Source organism: Echinops telfairi, unplaced genomic scaffold (assembly GCF_000313985.2).
Source record: "Echinops telfairi isolate 266 unplaced genomic scaffold, ASM31398v2 ScPeMD7_5;HRSCAF=22, whole genome shotgun sequence".
Classification (NCBI taxonomy): domain Eukaryota; kingdom Metazoa; phylum Chordata; class Mammalia; order Afrosoricida; family Tenrecidae; genus Echinops; species Echinops telfairi.
The window spans coordinates 23721521-23741848 of NW_022103901.1; the positions used below are offsets into that span (position 1 = coordinate 23721521).

The following is a 20328-nucleotide window of genomic DNA, read 5'->3' on the forward strand; positions in this document are numbered from 1 at the left end:
GTCTGCATGAAGAAGGGAAACCTGGATCATGGAAGGAGAGACCAGCAGGAGGAGATGGTGTATGCTGATTTGATAGATAACTAGGAGCACTGAAGCACCTTGCCTTCTCCTTGTAGTTTCCTGGGGGTGATGCCCGCCTACAGTGCAGCAGAGGATGCCCTGACCACCAAACTGGTCACCTTCTATGAGGGCCACAGCACCACATCCACTGTCCCCTCTCATCAGGCCACCGTGTTACTCTTCGAGCCCAGCAATGGCACCCTGCTGGCGGTGAGTAACTCCCTGCGCTGGGGTGGACATGGGTCCCTGGATTCAGAGGTAGACTCAGAAGTTAGGGCTCTGGGGGCTTGGGAGCACACAGACTGTCTTTAAGCCCAGGTGATGTATGACTGTGCATCTGTTTCTACACACATGGAGGATGCATGCCCCATCCCCAGAAGCCACTGCTGCTTCATGTGCCAAGCAATGTGGAAAGCAACATTGTCTTTTTCAACAAATACACAGCCCACATACACAGCTTGATGGAGCCTGTGAGCCAGGGAAACAATTTTTTAGTGAACTTCTGTCAACATGCAAGAGAAGGGATGTTCTATAAACAGTGACCTGTTTGAACATAAGACTAAAATAAAATAGCAGTAGCTCGCTTTCATTGAACACATGATATGTCAGGCCTGGTGCTAAACACTTTACACCTATTCACTCTCTTATTATTTTTAACCATTCTGTGAGGCAGGTCATATTACTCCCCCATTTTGCAGATAAGGAAATAGACTCACTGAGCAACTTTACCCAACTGATCCACGTTTATATAGTTGGGATAGACAGAGGTCTTCAGTGGGTGGGGCTGGGGAAGACCCCTCCCACCAACACACACAAATAAGGTAGGAGTGAGGCCCCTCTATAGGAGATTCTAGTTCCCTCCCTCCCCACCATCCATTTCTGTTGAGGTCCCAAGGCTTCCGTTAGTAGAGCTACTTGGCTTGGGGGCCACAGCTGGTTAGGGAAAAACCTAGCATCTATCCTAGTTCTGACAAACTGTGGACCTTGTGCTCTGTGAGCTCAAGCTACCTCTGAGATCAGGCAGGTGAGACACTGTCAGAAGCTCTCCTTAATCCCACCAGGGCCTTCTCTGTATCCTTAGCTCCCTGTTCTTCCCCCTGCTTCTTGCTCCACAGGGAAACCTGACTAGTCACTAGTCCTCTAGGAAAAGTGTCTAGCTTTTCCCAACCTATCCACATCCAGTGGCGGGAGCATCCATACCACCAACCAACAGTGGCTCCCAGGAAAAGTGAGACCAGCCAAGCTTTGAAACCAAACCAGATGTCAGACCTTTGGCTGAATCCTCTCAGTAGCGAAGTGGCTTGGTTCCTCCTGTGGGAAACTAACACCGAAAGAACTATGCCCGGGATTATATTCCCTAACTTCTAACAGAAGGAACCTGGAAAGCTAAATTAGAGATAAAGTCCAAGCACATTATTCTGCTTTAAGTGTCATTCCCACTGATTCTTCCCTAACAGCTCTGCTGCCTTCAAGTGAGCACGTAGTTGATTCTGTCTCGCTGTAGAAGCAGACAGTCTGATTATCTCCTCCCACCGCGGCACCCATCCCCCCTCATGCATTCCTCTAATGCAGGTATTGGGTTTCCTCACCTGTGGGCTCAGGGACTTTACTGTCATTACCACCCACCTTGTAACATAGGTAACTCCTGAATATGCATGACTAATGACAACCTATAAAAGCCCCGCCCATTGCTGTATTGCCTATGGTACAATCATAGGGACGTGACGTATGTGGTTACCTGTAATCAGGGGGGCTTGCACACCCCTAAGGAGATATAGGCCTTGGTCAGAAATAGTCTCTCCTCTCCTCCTCCTGCTCTCTGTGTGGACCTGGCTGCAAAGATCATGGCTACCATGAAATGTGTCTGGCTCCTTTATTTGATCTTTTCTCCTACCTCTCCTAGTCTCTCTGACTTTTCTGTAATCTTTATACATTATAGCCTTACAATTGCTCCTACGGACCCCCATGATTGTCAGAGGCTGGTTACTCTGACATCCTCCTACATAAACATGAGATTTCTATAGGCTCCTCCTATAGAATCCTCTTCTTGGGAATGGTCCCCTGAGATATATAACTAATAAGGGTAGACATGAACTCAACCCTTACCGAATATCCGAAGGACCTGGGACCTTCTAAAAATACAGATTTCTAGGTCTCACCCCTCAAGATTCAGATTCAAGTAATTCAAGTGTTGGGCCTAGGCTCTGGTATCTTGAAATGGCTCCCCAAATGGACAACAGGAGTTGACAGCCAGTCAATAGTGTCATAGAGCCCAGGTGGTGCAAGGGTTAATGGCTTGGCAGCTAACTGAGCTGTAAATCTTTCAAACCCACCAGGTGCTCCACAGGAAAGTGATTTATAGCGATGTGCTCCCATAAAGCTTATAAGCGAGGAAACCCTATGGGGCAGTTCTACTCTGCCCTGTATGCTCCCCATGTGTCGGAATGGACTCAGTGGTACATAATAATAGTGCTCAAATGCAACAGCAATGCAGTAGAATGCGCAGATGTTTCATCGTATCCCTCCAGTTCCCCCTTAACTCAGTTATTCAAAACTCCAGGCAAGAAAAGAAAATGGGTTTGGCATGTACTAGATGTTTTCAAATATGCCAGTGCATTTAATCCTTATAATATCCTGCTGAATGGCTGGTGAGGAAATCGGTGCTTAGAGATTAAGCTCTTTGTTCAAAGTTGTAAATCCTGCACGTGGAGTCACTGGATCCCAGTGGCTGATACCAAACCCAACGCGGGCTCTTGTAAAATGCTTAGGGCTACTCTTATGGAGCTGCCTCTCTCAGTGGGAGTAGTAGCTAGGGATGCCCCTTGTTCACTCTCTCCTTTCTCTCCAAGGTCATGGATGGGAATGTCATAACTGCAAAGAGGACAGCTGCGGTATCGGCCATTGCCACCAAGGTAAAATCAGTGACTGACTATGCTATTGGGCGTAGCAGTCGTGGGTGAGGTCTGGTGCCTCAAGGTGGAGAGACGAAAGGACCTGTTAGAAACCTCTGATGGTCTGACTCTGAACAGAGCCAGAATCCTATGTGCCAAACTTGAGATGTCAGGGAAGCACAGAGATTCGTGAAACTGTTATTTTTACATCACGTGGCCTCCCACTCGTGGTGACTTAGTTGTATAAAACTCTTATAATCATTGGTATCCTCAGGTCCATGGCTGTGTGGCTGCAGTGTATTCTGATACCTTCCAACCTAGGGGGCTCATTTTAGCACTGCATTGGGCAATATTCTGCTGTGACAGATTTGGGGAAGACTAGCTTTAGACTGACCATTCCAGTCCATTTTAGTATATAAGCTTCACTGAAACCAACCCACCATTGTTGAGCCTGCTGGTATTTGAAATATCAGTGGAAGGGCTTCCAGCATCATAGCAACATACAAGGCATGACAGTTTGGCAAACTGATAGAAATGAATAGGTGACATATATTGTGTCTGACCCAGGGCCCTTCACATCAACCTTGCAAAGTAGATATGCCTAGGTCTAGGCATTGCAGCTAAGAAAAGTTATGAGTTTCCCAGAAATACACAGTTGTTGTTGTTGTCGTTGTTAGGTGCCAACAAGTCAGCTCTGACCCATAGCAACTCTATGTACAACAGAACGAAACACTGCCTGGTTCTGTGCCATCCTGAATTGTTCCTAAGCCTGAGCCCCCTGATGCAGCCATTGCATCAATCCATCGTGTTGAAGGCCTTCCCTCTTTTTCACCGTCCTCCACTTTACCAAGCATGATGTCTGTCTCTAGGGACTAGTGTCCTGACAATATGTCCAAAGTATGTAAGATGAAGTCTTGCCATTCTTGCCTTTAAGGAGCACTCTGGCTGTACTTCTTCCAAGACAATTCAATTAGTAGTTAGTAGTCCATGGTATGTTCAATATTCTTCACTAGCACCATAATTCAACTGCATGGATTCTTCTATGGTCTTCGTTATGCAGTGTCCAACTTTCACATGCATATGATGCAATGGAGAAAACCACGGGTTGGGTCAGGTGCACCTTAGTCTGTAAAGCAATATCTTTGCTCTTCAGTATTCTAAAGAGGCCTTGTGCAGCAGATTTACTTAATGCAATATGTCCTTTGATCTCTTGACTGCTGCTTCCATGAGTATTGATTGTGGGGTCCGAGTAAAACAAAATCCTTGACAACTTCAACCTTTTCTCCGTTTATCAGGATGTTGCCTATTGGTCCACTTGTGGGGAGTACACAGTAGTAGAGCAAAAATCTAAAACTTGCCCCTTCTGACTCCTATGATGACTTCTTTGTCTCCGTACCACATTGCTCTTAGTAAATCACTGAAATCAACTCATAGGCCAGAGCCAGTGCTGGACAAGTGTCAGAGGGGTGAGCCAAACGATCTAAGCCAGATTCATGTATTCACTACATCAACATGGACAGAGCTCCTGGCATGCAGCAGTCCCTGTTCTAAATGTTAAGGATTCGGGAGTGATTGCAGCAGAAAATAGAACACACAGCCTTGGAGAGGGTGTGAAATTCCAAACCATCCAGGGAAGACCTCATGTAGAAGGTGACTTTCTAGTAAAGACTGAAAAGGGTAACCCTGTGAACCAGGCAAAAAATGTGGAGGACGAGTAGTCACAGCCGAAAAACAGCCAGCAAAGGGGATGGTGAATGCGGTGGTTTGCACTGTGCCTCCCCAAACTGTGTTGTATATCTTAACCCCTATGCCAGTGGTGATAATCCCATTTGGGATATTTGGGATGTTAACAAGGCTGTTTTCATGTGAGGAATTAAACCAACCAAAAAAAGAGAAGAAACAAGTGAGTGAAGATGAGGCTTAGAAAATGGGGTGTCTGTGGGGATGATTGGAGTTGGGAACTTTTCACATTAATTGGAGAAGTACAAGGTTTCAGGACCTTAGTTTATGGGGCCTACACATTAAAGAAGTGCAGTGATCCAGGTGGGAGTGGGAGCAACATAGATCAGGTGTTCAGATTATAAGTACTTAAATCAAGGTTTCCTAAATACATGATGGGGTGGGAAGAATGTGAAAATTAATCTGGTAATTGTATATGATGGGCATGCAGTATAGTACTCACCTTGGGGAACTGGTTTTTAACGATACCCAGGTCTAACTCAGATTGAAATAATCACGGGACTCCCTAAAATCATCTCTGGTGATTTGGGAACAGTCCCACTCTAAAAGTCCTGCCTTGCATTTGTAAAGGACTTTTGTTTTTTTCAAAATCATCTGTAAGTCATTGTTTTGAGTCTTGCTAAGGAAGGCAAAGCAAATATTGTTGGCTTCACTTAGCATGAAAGGAAATGGAGTCTAGGGTTGTCCTAATTCATATAGCATAGTGAGAGCTTCCAAAGCTGCCTGGTATCTTTCCAACCCAATCATTTCTAATCCTACGTAAACAGCAGCATCCCCTAGGGATTTTTTTTTTTTTTAATTCAAATTCCAAGAACTACTAAATCAAAGTCTCTGAGGATGGGACCCTGGAAATTAGTTTTGTTTTGTTTTTCAATAGTCCCTGGTTGATTCTGAAATCCAACTAGCTTTGGGAACTACACTGTTCAAGACCAATCTCTTAAAAACACTATCTTTTGTTACATTGATAAAAGTCTGCACTTCCAGAAGAGAGGGTTGCGTTGATGTTCAGTTTAGGCTGACACTGTAGAGCACCATTCCCAGTCGGCTCAGATGGGCCATTTCAATAAAGGAACAAAGGTCTGATTTCCTTTTTTTCCTTTCTGGGGGTAGAATGTTCTTTTGTACCACTTTATTTTAGGGCATTGGAGAGGAAGCAGAGATACGTAGGAATCTCTCTAGTGCAACTGACACACTAACATCTTGGTGTTTGTGTTTCACCTAAATTGAGTTGGGGGCTCCGACAGGTTTATCAAGATTACAGCATACGCCAGGGCTTCTCCTGGCCTACATACATCCTTCAACAAATATTCGAGTGCCCACCAGGTGTCAAGCCTTGTATTGGAGGCAAAAGGGTGAACAAAGCCAGACATAGTGCTTGTCTCCTTAGAGTGTGATAGATATTCACTAGGAGAGATAGGGTAACCCAAAGGTTACACCAAGACTTGTGAAATCACCCCCCCCCCAATGCGTGGGAAATCACATTGAATGAAACATTCATGAGATTAAAACAGGGGCCCTAATCTAGTCTGTCGTGTTGGGGAAGGCTTTTCTTGAGGAAGTAGTTGGAAACTGGACTAAAGCTTAAAGGATAATAGGTAATTTCTGAGGGAAAGCATTGCTGGACAGGGCAAAGAACTTGGGCAGAGGTCCTGTGGTTAAAGGAATCACGTGCACTTGAGGAACCTCAAGGAAGCTAGTACGGCGGGAAAGACACGGAATACAAGAAAACTTGACATGAGAGTTGAATGGGGAGTTGGGAGGGTCAGACCTTGCAAAGTCTTGGTGGAGACAAATTTAATAGACTTTCCAATCCTTTATTTAAATGAAATATCTAGCAAATCCAAGTGTGTGTATGTGTCTCTGTGTGTGTTTAATGACATACATGCTAATGGGAAAATAATAATATGCCACTATGTTAGGCAGGGTTCTCCAGAGAAACAAAACCAGGACACTTATGATTATATTATATATAGGTTTATACAGCGCAAAGGAATATAACAGCTAGTTAGTCCACACATCAGGACAGAGGGCTCAGTTCAACTAACAATACTGGAAGTCCTTCAACTCACAAGGGCTGCTGGGACCAAGGTCAAGTAAGCAGACAGGTGAATCTTCCCTCAAGCAATGCAGGCAGAGTCCCCCCACAGGCAGCAAACAGCAGCGGGGTGAGGGCCTGGCGGTCACCAACAGTCAGCAGCTCAGTAGCTTAGCAAAGCAGACCTGGATGGAATATCGAACTCAAGCAATGCAACACGAAAGGATCCACCAGCCTTAAGCTCCAGCAATGTACACATGAGCAGCATGGCAAAGCAGGTTTTAAAGGAACCGCAAGCTCTAATGACACAATCCACGGTTGACTTGTCCCACAGGTTGTGGAGCTCACATATTGAGGCAGAGAACTAGCTAAAGCAGCTGCATGCTGGTCCCGATCAACAGAGAGATCAACAGAGAACAAGAGAGAGGGGTGGGCCTTACTGAGCCATTTACAGTATCTCTTTGCCCTCCAATCAAACTGTGACCTGATTAATCCCACATGTTCCTGTTGGCCAGCTTGGCACAATAAACCTACCTATTACAGCCACCAGTTCTACTGTAAGGAGCCCTTGTGGCACTGTTGAGTAAGCATTGGACTGCTAGCCACAAGGTCAGTGGTTCACACCCACTAACCATTGTGAGGGAGAAAATTCAGACTGTCTGCTCCCCTAAAGACTCACAGCCATGGGAACCCTGTATAGCAGCAGTTCTCAACCTGTGGGTCGCGACCCCTTTGGGGGGGGCGAATGACCCTTCCACAGGGGTTTCCTGATTCATAACAGTAGCAAATGAGAGTGATGAAGTTGCAACGAAAATCATTTTATGGTTGGGGGGTCACCACAACATGAGGAACTGTATGAAAGGGTCACGACACGAGGAAGGTTGAGAACCACGGCTGTATAGGGTTGAGTTGGAATCGACTTGATGTCAGTGGGGGGTTAAGCCTACTAGGGGAAGACAGTGGTGGTTCAGTGGTAGAATTCTCATCTTCCATCCACCATTCGCAGCAAGTGCACACTGTAAGCACACCTATCAGCAACGTTAGCAATGTCTATAATACTCCATAGATTTAAGTGGAGATTCTAGCAAACATTAGGAAGAAAGACCTGGTGACAGACTTGCCAAGAAAAATCACCCAGGAAGATCCTCTGGATCCCAGTGGTCCCATCTACAGCCTATCACGGGCAGAGCTCAGGACTGAGCAGTGTTTTGTTCCACTGTGCAAACATAACAACAGTTACTCTCATGGGCTCTATTGTCTGAACTATATGAGATAGTGTGTGTGAAAGAGCATATGCTAGGTGCTCAGTGAGGATTCCTTCCTCTGTCCTCTTTCCACAGAAGGCACCTGACACTCAAATGATGTCTCTGATTGCTTAAAAGCTCTTGCTACTCAAACTTTGTTTTTCACCTTTCAGTTGGCTGTTCCTATCTCCTCTGACCTTTGCTACCTCATGTCTTTCAAATAGTTCTTGAAACGCCCCAACAGTGAAGTTTTGTGCATCCTCGGAGCTGGAGTCCAAGCCTACAGCCACTATGAGATCTTCTCAGAGCAATTCTCCTTTAAGGAAGTAAGTCCTGGGATGTTTGGGCAGAAGAGGGGAGGGAGTGACTATGACCTTTGAACTCTTGCACATGCTGCATGAGCTGCTCTGAAATATTAGGGCAAGGTCCAATCCAGACAAGTCTTTTACTTTAATGACATCCCCAGCCGTCCCATTGGAGGGAAGGAGTAGGAAAGAAACAGGCAAACTCCCCTTTCCAGATTCTCAGATCAGAGTATGCTTGATGTTACAGCTACTCTCTTTGGTTAATTAAAGGGTAGTATCAAAGCCACTAAGAATTCCTAACATTCCTCTAGTTCTTTAATGCTTACTCCTCCCCACTATCATGACCCCAGTTCTACCTTACAAATCTGGCTAGACCGGAGCACATACATTGGCACGGATAAGAGCTTTCTACACATGGAATCCAGGACAGATAAATGCCTCAGGAACAGCAAAGGGAGTAGCAATACTATGAGGGTAGGGAGAAAGTGGGGGCAAAGGGGAAGAAACGTGAACCGACTACAATGACACACAAACCCCACCTCCCAGGGGGACGACCAACAATAACATGGATAAAGGAAGACAAGGGGAGGTGTAAGATATGAAAATAATAATAATTTATCAGGAGTCCGTAAGGGTGGGAGGTTTGGGGTGGGAGGGGAAAATGGAGCTGATCCCAAGGGCTCAAGCAAATATTTTGAAAATGATGAGGTGCCGTAAGTATAAATGTGCCCAATACAATCGATGTATGGATTGTTATAAGAGCTGCAAGAGCCCCCCAATAAAATGATTTTTTTTAAAAACCCTGGTGCTATAGTTGGTTATGTGCTGGGCTGTTAAGGGAAAGACCAGCAGTTCAAAGCCACCAGGCAGCCACTCTGGGAGAGGGCTAAGACAAGATGGACAAGGAGCCCTGTGGGGTAACCCTGGGACTGCTGACTTAAGACCAGCAGCTCAAACCCATTCACGGCTCCGGGAGAGAAGGATGAAGCGGTCTGCACCTGTAAAGATTTGCAGTCTCCAGCCTTTCAGGAGTAATTCTACTCTGTCTTCGAGGGTTGCCGTGGGTCCCCATCGACTCTGGAGTGGTGGGTTTGGTTTTGGGTCTTCTAGGACAATCATAAAGAAGGCTCCTTTTTAAGTACCTTGACAGGAGCCCTTATGGGGCAGTAGCTAACGGTTGCCCTGCTAAGTGAAAGGTTGGCGTGGAAACCCCGAGCTACCCCCCAAGGGGTGATGTGGCTGTCTGCTTCCATCAAGCCAGCAGCGTTCAGAACCTGGGCCGGGCTATCGGGTCACTGGAATCGACTCGGCAGCACTGGGCTTCATTTTCATTTAGATTGGCACCTGCCTAGATGACTGTTATTAAAGGCCCGTTTTCCACAGAGGATTATTGTGGGATACTAGCACTGAGGGAAATAAAACTGGGACTTATTCCCTGACTGGTACAGAGGGAATCTGGAAGACTAGTATTTCATGGGAGGAAGACTTCCACTCTGGTAGTTGGAGATATAGTCCGAGTACATTTTCCTGTGGTAGTCTGTCATTTCCACAGTTTCTTCCTTAAAGTTGTGCTGCCTTAAAGTGAGCAAATGGTTGATTCTATCTCCCTACAGAAGCAGACATTCCTATTGGCTCCATCTTTACCTGCCACGGCATCCAATCCCTCTCATACCTTCCTCCAATAGCAGATGGCATAGGGGGACTTTATCCCCCGTGCCTGAATTCAAAATATTTGCTATAAGCCTGAATTTTTGGCTATATTAATTGGATCATGAAGTTTTGCCTTGACAGCTTTCAATGTATAGAAAATAGCCATGTCGCCCATGTGGCTCTTTTATATATAAAACAAAAGGGGGAATTGTGAGAAAGAAAGATTTCTCCCAAGTTATCTCCCCCAAATAGATGTTAGACTTAGGACACTGCTTGCAGCTAAAGGTAAATGTCAAGTTTCCTCCCTGAAGGCAGTCAGTTGCCAGACTACTGTGTGGTCCCACCACAAGAGGGGCCCACTCCCTGCTGTTAAGGACAATGGGCTACTTCTCCCTAAAGGCTTAGGACCAGTAGTCTGGTCCCATGGGTGGGGTTTACACCCTACTGATAATGGTTTTTATGGAGATCCAGAGAGCAGGTTCAAACCTGCTCAGTGACATCCAAAGTTAGGCTGCCATCCTGAATCTAAGATCTACCCTTCTTGTCACTTGTGTGCCCCCAATCCCTCCCCTTCCTATTGTGGGTATATCCCTAGATTGTCCCCTTCATTGCTGTGTTACCTATAGTAAAACCTCTTCCCTTGATGTATGTCTTTACCTGTAATTAGGGTGCTTGCATGCCCCCCAAAGGTATATAAGCCTGGGTTAGCAATAAAGATCACTTTTGGCCTCTGGTCGGCTACCTCTTCCTCTCCCCCATCCTTACTCCCCTGTTCCCTTTCCCCTTGTCCTCCTCCCCCTCCCCCTATCTCCACGTGGACCGCCAAGCAGGGCTGAGGTGAGCATGCTATCATGAAATGTGTCTGGCTCCATTCTTTCAATCTCTCCTCTATCTCTCATGCTCTGTATGGCTTTATTATAATATATAGATATATATTTCAACCATACAATTGCGCCTATCAAACCCACGATTAGTTGTTGGGGGCTGGCCTTTCCCCCACAGATTATTTAAATACCCACAGCCTTGATCCCAGAGGGGTTCAGCTGGGCACTCTTGGCTTTGGTATAATGTAAACAGCCTGAACACATGGCACCAACGGCTCTTTTGTTCCCCTTGATGAAGGTGAGGATATGGAACCGCACAAAGGAAAATGCGGAGAAGTTTGCAAATACGGTGCAAGGAGAGGTCCGGGTCTGTTCCTCGGTCCAGGAGGCTGTGACAGGGGCAGATGTGATCATCACTGTCACCATGGCAACAGAGCCCATTCTGTTTGGTGAATGGGTGAAAGAAGGGGCCCACATCAATGGTAAGTAGAGTGACCCCAAGAGCCAGAGCTGAGTGGTGGGCAGACTCCTCCTTGGCCTGGGATCAAGAGTTTTATCTGCAGAGCAGTCTGGTTCATGATACAGAAATCCCAAGCTTTTCAAGCCCCCGTGGAAACGTGTAAGGAGCCTTGTTGTACAAATGGTTAAGACCTCAGCTGCTAACTAAAAGGTCATAATTAGAACCCATCGGCTACTCCCTGGGGGGGTGAGGGAGATCAATTCTCATTTCTCATAAAGATTGCAGCCTAGGAGACCTTATGAGACAGTTCTCCTTGGTCCTATGGGGCTGCTAGTAATCACTCAACTCAGTGGGACCCAACGTGTGTGTGACTGAGAATTAAATAAATGGATAATAAATGCTGGCTCTAAAAGACATGATGAAAACAGCAAACAACAACAACAAAAAGAAAATGGCAAACCAGAAACTAATATTTAGTTAAGGAGGTGTCAAAAGCGGTGTTATACCAAACGATCAACCACGATTCATTTCTTTAATGTGAGAGCGCTTCAGTCACCAAAGCCAAAGAAGTCCTTCGTTCTTAATGAAACTTCAAGTCATAAAACTTCGTTGAAAAATTATACTAAAAAGATATTTCATGTGTGCTAAGAGTGGTGGGAAGGGGCTGGGGACCTAAAAGTGAGGGCCTGGAGCTCCTGAAGTTCAAATGACCTTGGAGGAGGGGGGAGATCGCAAGAAATAGTTGATAAGGAATGACTGTTGTCGGTGCTGTTACGTATCTTTTGTAAGTATTATTTTATTTCTATAACAATCTTAAAAGGTAGGAGCTATTATCATCGTTACCTCCATTTTGTGGGAGCCTAAACCAAGGCACACGTTGCTGTCAGGTCAGCTGCAACTCCTGTCAGCCTCAAGTGGGCCAGGGTAGTTCCCTGAGCTCCCTACACTTTTCAATGGTTGATTTTTTTTTAAGTAGATCACCAGACCTTTCAGGACACCTCTGGGTGGACACGAACCTCCAGCCTTTCAGTTAGCAGCTGAACACAGGGGCCCCTGGGAAATGTAAAGGCTAATGCACTTGGCAGGCGGCTTGGGGCTGACCTTAAGGAAGACAGTCTCTGGAAGGCCTTGGTTCAAGAGGAACCACTTGTTGATGAAACAGCTTCCCAGAGAAACCTCATCAAGCTGAACTGATTCTTAACCTCACAATCTCAGGAGTGCAGGCCTGGGTTGGCTGTATCCTAAGGTCTCACAAGGCTGAAATCCAAGTTTTTCCTGCCTGTGATCTCATCTAGAACTTTGGGTCCTCTTCCAAGCTCTCACGAGTGTAGCAGGACACAGTAGGGAGGGTGATTCCCAGTTCATTGGCATCAGGCTTAGCTCCTAGAACCGGCCCAGGTTCCTTGCCAGGAGCACCCTCCATCTTCAAAGCCAGAAGCAAAGCCTATCCCTCCCATCCAATCACGCTCACATTTTGCATTTCCCCGGGAAGGGGTGACTTGATTTTGAGGCAAAGCATCTCTTCTATTTGCCCGACCTAGGGAGAAAATTGGGTTAGGCAGAAGCATCGTCCTTAAAATAGTCTTAAGAAAAGTGTGTTACGAGTATAGCCATCACACGTGGAACAGTAAAGACTGATTTTACTTCCTTCCCAACTTGTCTGAGAGGCAGGCCCAATCAGAGAGAGCCTCCGCCACTCTTAGCTTCCCTGTCCTGCCACCATTGCTCGTCTCTTGATCTCTTCTACCAGCTACCTTCCAGTTGACTCAATATCAGAGCAGAACTGAGCTCCGTATGATTTTCAATGGCTGCTTTTTTTCCCACCAGGCGATCCTCTGGGTGGACTCAAACCGCACACCTTTCAGTTAGCAGCCAATCCCATTACTCTTTGGCACCGCCCAGGAACGGAGCCCTTCTGGCCCCCACTGAAAACTAATTCAGAGATCCAACGGAACCAGGCCCCTCCTTTGGCCACCTGGACCTCTTCCAGCTACTTGATGGCCTCACACAACCTTTGACAGCTCGCCAGCTTGGAAACAGTGGCTGTCTTGAGTGCCCAGGGCAGCCAGAAGGGGTGGCCTGAGAAGCTGGAACTTTTCCCACCAGCTGATGATTTATTTCCAAGCTTCATTAGGCTAGTACTTTTGTTCTCTACAACTCCTCACGGCAACACCCTTCAAAATGAACTTTCTTAAAGCACTCACTTTGGAAGTTAGAGTAAAGGAGAACAGTGGGAGAGACTGGAGGCAGTGGGGGCTGTGAGAGGGCACATAAAGGCTGCAGACATTGGCATGAGGCTTGATGGCAGTTTCCACAGACTGGCTGGTCCTGGTCTACAGCCAGCCAGCAGCTATGTTTTCTTTGGGCCCTAGTGGATTTTAAAAATCAAAAACCTCACACGCAAACACATGTCTTGCTTCTCTTTTACAAACAAGGAGTGTCTGATAGCAATGGGCTTGCATTCTCACATGACAGCCATTATTAGCTGGAGTTGAACAATAACTGTCCCCCTTGAGAAAGGGCCGCAGTCTTCTGGCGGACTTCCTCTCTCTCTAACCACTCTGCTCACTTCCATTCCCCGCCTGCTCCCTAAGGCTTGTGGGTGCCGTTTTGGCACCAGCCTGCACTCTGCTATCAGCAGGCAGGGATACCCTCAGCCATCCTTCAGGCCCCAAGCCCTGCAGAGCTGAAGAAAACCTGGGGCCAGTAGAGATTCAGGTTTATTTATACTGGGACTGTTTTGTGACCCTGACTGGGCTCTTTTGTCTGGAGCTGAGAGAGGTGCCTGGGGATGGGATGAGGAATAAGAATCATTGAAAAGCAAGCAGACAGAGGGGAATGTGGGTGTTAAGTTCCAAGTGATGCAGCCGTTTCTAATTGTGTGCAAGGAAGTCATTGCTTTCAGCGAGTGGGAGAGGAGGGAAAAGCCCGGCTCTCCCAGACCTCGACTCACTCCCTTGACATCTAACCTCCTCAGCAAGCCTCTTCGGTGCTCGGAGCCTGAATTTCCACATCTGTCCAGTGGGAACCAAACATGAAAGTGCATTTGTAAGAAATAGCAAAAACAAACCATCTGCCCTTAAGTTCACTCCGACACCTAGCCACCCTCTCTAGGGTTGCTGAGACTGTAAATCTGTACTTGAACAAACAGCTTCCTCTTTCTCCCCTCAGAGTTGCTGGGGCGTTTGAATCACCGACCTTATAGTTCAGGGGTCCTCAAACTTTTTAAACAGGGGGGGGGCCAGCTCACTGTCCCTCAGACCTGTTGGAGGGCTGGACTGATGTTTAAAAAACAAGACTATGAACAAATTCCTATGCCCACTGCACATATCTTATTTTGAAGTAAAAAAACAAAGGGGGAAAAACACCCAGTGGGCCGGATAAATGTCCTCGGCGGACCCCTAGTAGGCCAATGCCTAACCCGCTGTACCTCTGAGGCTCCCGGATGAGAGGATGTGTAAAACAAGCCACAAATAGTAAGCAGCCCACACACGAATGCTACTGTAAGAACGAGGCGGGAGAGGAAATGGAATGGAAAGAATGGTAGGTCTGATGATTAGGAATACATATTCAGTCTTGCCGATTGGGAAGGACTTGACCAGGGAAAGGAGGGTGTGCTCCAAATCTGAGGACACCCCCTTGACCTTCATCGCTTCCTTTTACTCACCTTTCTCGTGAGGCTGCTGCTGCGCTTCAGGTCTGCTTCCTTGTCTTGCAGCCATTGGAGCCAGCAGGCCGGACTGGAGAGAACTAGACAACGAGCTGATGAACCGAGCTGTGCTGTACGTGGACTCCAAGGAGGCTGCCCTAAAAGAGTCCGGGGATGTCCTTTTGTCCGGGGTGAGCTTCCTGCCCCAGTTGGCCTGCATGGCATCCCAAAATTCCATTAACATTTTTCTTCTGTGTGACCTGCTTGGTCACCCCCACCTCTTTTGGAGAAACCAGCTCCTTTTAAAACCCCTTCTGGAATGGTGGGACCTTTCAGGGGGTGACATTATGTGCTTTTTCTTCCCTTTGCCTGGAGAGGGAGGCTGACGGAGTCTTCCACTGGGCTGGCTGGTCTTTAGGGCAGGAAGATCAAATAGGAGAACCTTTTGCAGCCTGAAAGCCTTCCCTACATGGTCAGCTCAGTGGCACCCAGTGAGTGCTCAGAGAGTGACGTGCAGGGAGCATTGCCCCATGTTATCCAGCTCACAAGTGCTATTTTTATCAAGTCCGCCCCTTCACTAATTCCGGGATGCCTTCAGCTGGCTTCAGAAGCCAGGAAGGCATCGGTGTTGCGGGCTCAGTCAGCTGTGTGTGTTTCACAGGCGGAGATCTTTGCGGAACTGGGAGAAGTGGTGAAGGGCGTGAAGCCGGCCCAGTGTGAGAAGACCACAGTGTTCAAGTCTTTGGGTAAGAGCTGTGGCTCCCTGGTCACAAATCTAACTGGCACACAAATCTAGCTAGCAGTGGGAAGAGGAATGATTTATCAGGCTCCGGAGGTGAATCATTGTGAAATCCATCACTCAGATGAATTATTCACATGTCTTTGTGTAGAGGGTCAGCCAATGAACTCTGGGATTGGGCACTCCTGAATTAGATTCCTTTCTCTGCCACTCACTGGGCATGTGTCCTTAAGCAGGTGACTCCTCCTCTCTGAGTCATGGTTCCTTCACCACCTTGATTGTCATGAGGATGGAGATGTGGGTGTCAACCATTTGCAGATATCAAGTGTCAGCAGTCAATCATTTTGTCTTAGGTCTAAGTGACACTCGGAAGATATTCTCTCCTGAGGGTGGGGAGCAAAGATGTTAAAACACCAGGAACTGAAGAAAAGTGTTTCTTCTGAAATATGACCCAGACAGAAGGACAACTGGAGCCCTATTTCCTTCTTTTCTATCTTCTCATCTACTGATTTGAGGAGCACATCGGTGAGAAAAAGGAGCCAGGGTAGTGCCATGAGTGAAGCATTGGTGGGGTTAAGTTCAAGGTCAGCATTCCAACCCCCAACTTGCTTCAAGAGAGAAGGAAGGTTGGGGCTGTCTGGCCCCTCTTACCCCCTAGTAAAGATTTGCAGTCTCAGAATCGCTAAGGGGCAGTTCTATCTTTTAAGGGTTGCTATGAATTGGAATCGACTCAAGGACGGTGAGTTTTTGGGGAGTCCATAAGAAGCCCCATTGCTACCTAAGTTGTTACGGGCATAACTCCAAACAAAGCACGATAATCATTGATCCATCTGCCCCTTGGAAATATGGACAACAAACATCTCCGGAACCTGCGAGTCAGAGGGATTGGGTTATTTCTGGAAGACCTAATTCTGACAAAAGGTGAATCAGATTTCTGTTCCTTACAGGAATGGCGGTGGAGGACACAGTTGCAGCCAAACTAGTATATGATTCCTGGTCATCTGGTAAATAAAGCAAAGACACCTTGTGTTGACACGGATGCTACAGCTCAAGGGATATCGCCTGGACCAGCTCACAATATCTAGACACATTTAGAGAGCATGGTGCCCAATGAGCTATACTTGTGCTCTATTCCTGTCTTATCTTAACGAGACCCCCATTCGTGTTCATAGCTGGAAAGCCCACCCGTGCCCATTTCTTCTGTCACACTTGGTGATAAGTCTGTGGTTTTTGCTACCTTTGGCATTCCTTGAAATAAAAGCGTTGCTCAATTCTGAAGCATTTATTTAATAACGTCTGCTCCTCAGGGCAGTGGAAGTCAGAAAGGTCAAGTGCTTCCATTTATTCTGCTTCATTTGTGATTGACTATATTTTTAAGGTTTACAGAAAACAGTTTCCCCAGGCCCTCCTCTCTTGTCTGCACATGATTTCTCTTATTACTCTTTGTCATTTTTGTTCTTGTTGAGAACATGCACTCCTGAGAAGGGACTACAGTTATAATTTTGTATTTGTACATTGACATAATAATTGATTAATACAAGGGTGTTAATATAGATGATAATGCAGGAGTATTATTATTACATATAATAGTACTATACTATAGAATAACACAGGAGTACCCTAAAACTCAGAATTTTAAGAGTGTAACTCAGTAGCGTTCACAGTGAAAGCCCCTTGATGGAATTGCCTCTTCTTTCCAGGTCTCACCAGCCTGTGATAAGGTGCAACTTTTGCACTTTTTGCCACTTTTCTACCACTTGTTGTAATGGGAAATATTTGTGTTTTCCTTTGCTAACTTTTTCAACTTTATACAACCTCTGAATTTTTAGTGTATTCATAATATTGTACAACCATCACCACTGTCTAATTCCAGAATATTTTCATCACCCCCAAAAGGAATCCAGCACCTATTGGGGTTCATTCTCTGCAGCCCCCTCTTCCCGAAGCCCCCAGCCACCTCTAATCTACTTCCTGTTTCTTTCTCAACATTGCATACACATTTTCTACGTACACTGTAGGTAGGTTTTTTGTGTCTGGTTTTTGACATTTAAGGCAACAGTAGAGTTTCTGTATTAGCCAATATTTTTCCAGTTAAAAGTGACAGTGACTACAGCCCACAACCTGGAGGAAAATGGCTCGGGGACTGAGGAATGGAATGTACTGTCTCTTGTAACCAAGTACAAAGGTAATTCGCTTTCGCCACAACTGTGTTCCAGGGTTCACCTGTCATCGGGATTCCGTCAGGGTTGTCCCCATAATCAAACAAACTTTCCTCTGATAGTGGCAAGAAGAGTTCATTGGAGCTCCAAGATTATATTGTATCCTTTTGTGAAATCCTCGCAGAAATAGTCTTTTCCCTAACAGTTAAGTTGTAAAAAAAAAAAAAAAAGATTGGAACAGAGACTCCTTACACCATCTATATCAGGCGCCCGTTTCTGAGCCTAACATGTGCCAGCAGTTCAACCTACCCACTGCATCAAGAGGGAAGAATGAGGCTGTCTACCCCTTTCCATGCTCAGCTTCCCAGTTAAAAATTCACACTTTCAGAAACCCTAAGGAGCAGTTCTACTCTAACTTGTAAAGGTTGCTATGAATCAGAACCAACTCAGTAGCAGCGTGGCTTTTGAAATAGAACACTGTTTAGCCCAGCAGGGGCTTGTGCCTACCTCTGAACCATAATATGGTCTGAGTATCCAGGGCTACCTCATATGCATAACCTTGAAGTGACAGATAGGATCAGCCCACCACATGAAATGACAAGGCAAGGTTTCTGATCCAAAGAGGGAGAACTCAATATTGAGTAGGGAACATCTACAGAGGTTCTGTGATATTCGTGCTGGGCTCTAACTTAACAAATATAAAGAGGCTTCCCCCAGGGTCCCTGGATCATGAGCAGTGTTTCCCTTGTCCACAAAAAACCCTCCAATCCACGACTTCACTTCTACCCCAACCCCCACCACCTGACCGGCTATCAGATGAGTTAGCAAGAAAGGAGAACATGTTATTTTGCTTTGGTTTTCCTACCCATGCCCCGCTAGCAGGTCTCCTCGTGCGCCAAACAACATAGCCAAAAGTTTCTCATGTTTGCCAGGCTGTCTGAAGAGGTACTTTTGTCCTGGAACAAAATGACCGTATGATCTGATTCTGCACAACTCTCATTAATGTGGGGTTTTCCTGGGTATCTGAATGGTCATAACTCTGAGAGACAGATAGAGAACAGTGTGATGGTGAGATTATTTGGTACTGTAAGTTGAGTTGGCAGTTCAAAGCCACTAGCTGCTCAGCAGGAGAAAGCCAAGGCTCTCTGCACCAGGAAAGATTTCATCTCAGAAACCCTACGGGGTCGCTGTGACTTGGATTCAACTTGATGGCAGTTTTTTTTGTTTTTAATGTGTTTTTCCCTGGAGAACCCTATCATAACACTGTGCAAGGCATCAAAGATATAGCAGAAAAGAAATAGTTCTTCCCTAAAATGACCCACAATGTAGAAGACATATGTAAAAAGATAAGTATGGTACAGAATCCTGACTGGAAAAAAGATGCCACTCTCAAAGTGGGTAATTGAAGGTGATTTAATCAAAGCCCATTTGCAAAATGGAGAGAAAGGTAATGAGAAGACTTAGGGGATAGTGAAGCGCCCCAGGACTGGTGAAAGGAGGAAGCCGCTACCACTTAGAAGTTCGAATGAGTGAGAGGAGTATTAGTAGAACCCATCTAGAGCTGTAGCTGAGAGCTGCCAGGCAGGAGTTGTGGCACTTGATGGAGGAAGGTGCCCACTGCCAATCAGCTCAGGAAGGAGGGAACAGGTAGAACAAAGACCCAACCTCTTTCTTCCCACTCTTGGATCTTCTTCAGGGAACTTCCATTCATCAAACCCAGCCAGAAGTCCCAAAGCCAGGGAGCCCTGTGGATGCGGTCCAGAGGGGCCAATTATCTGGAGTTTAGTGTAGGGTGGGAAATAGCAAGGAGAGGTTTTGAAGGGGCCAGAATGGTTAGGAAAGCACCTCACCCAGACAGATGGGGAAGTCTTCCAAAGGAAAGCGTCCCCAAAGAGGCAGCATGGAAGAGTTTTCCAAGCAGAAGGATGAGGGTATGCCAAGTTACAGGCATGGGAGAGACATGACCTATTCAGGGAGCTGGAAGAAATCTGGTTTGTTAGTTGAGGAAGCAAAAGAAGAGATGGTCAGAGATGAGACTGGAAGTTTACCACAGAGACTAAGACTCTATCCTCGGGGCCGTGTGTTGTGCTAAGAGTTGGAACAGCATCGAAGAGGTAGACGGTGACAGGAGATTTGTAAATTAGACAGATGTCTCCATCAGCATAGCAAAAAATGAATGAAAGACACTACAAGAGATTAGTGACAGGGGCATGAACCAGGCAGTGAGCTTGTCAACATACAAGAGGACTCAGATGTCAGACATATTAAAAGAGCTGTATTACAGGACTCTGGGACTGAGTGGGTACTGCAAGTGAAGTCAAAGGGCAGAAATGCTGGGCTACATTTGCCACTCATCCAAAGAGGAAGAATAGATTGAGTCCCCTTCTTAATTTGGGGCATATTGACCTTTTAGGCCCGGTCATTCTCTCTGGTCGGTGTGAGGAGGGGAGGCCTGTCCTGTGTATTATAAGATGTTTACCAACATTTTCTGGTTTCTACTCATTAGACGTTAAGTAGCACTCCTACCTGCTCATGACAATTCAAAAATATCTCCAGAGAATTGTGAGGTATC

The 20328-nt window shown here is 46.2% G+C and overlaps 2 protein-coding genes across 2 annotated transcripts in view; one reads left to right on the top strand and one right to left on the bottom strand.

Moving 5' to 3' along the window:
- Positions 1-15355, bottom strand: part of LOC101660369 (phospholipid-transporting ATPase ABCA3-like) — a 199696-nt gene extending 184341 nt beyond the window's left edge. Inside the window, exon 1 of the mRNA XM_045285080.1 lies at positions 14877-15355. The gene's annotated coding sequence lies outside the window, so the exon portion shown is untranslated. The remainder of the gene's footprint in view (positions 1-14876) is intronic.
- The window catches only part of CRYM (crystallin mu), a 19247-nt gene extending 2372 nt beyond the window's left edge, over positions 1-16875 (top strand). The window contains exons 3-9 of the mRNA XM_030884373.2: positions 117-270; positions 2910-2972; positions 8195-8296; positions 11048-11231; positions 14928-15049; positions 15520-15604; positions 16545-16875. Coding sequence (XP_030740233.1) covers positions 117-270; positions 2910-2972; positions 8195-8296; positions 11048-11231; positions 14928-15049; positions 15520-15604; positions 16545-16609 — 775 coding nt within the window. The 3' untranslated portion in view covers positions 16610-16875. The remainder of the gene's footprint in view (positions 1-116; positions 271-2909; positions 2973-8194; positions 8297-11047; positions 11232-14927; positions 15050-15519; positions 15605-16544) is intronic.
- Positions 16876-20328: the final 3453 nt, after the last annotated feature.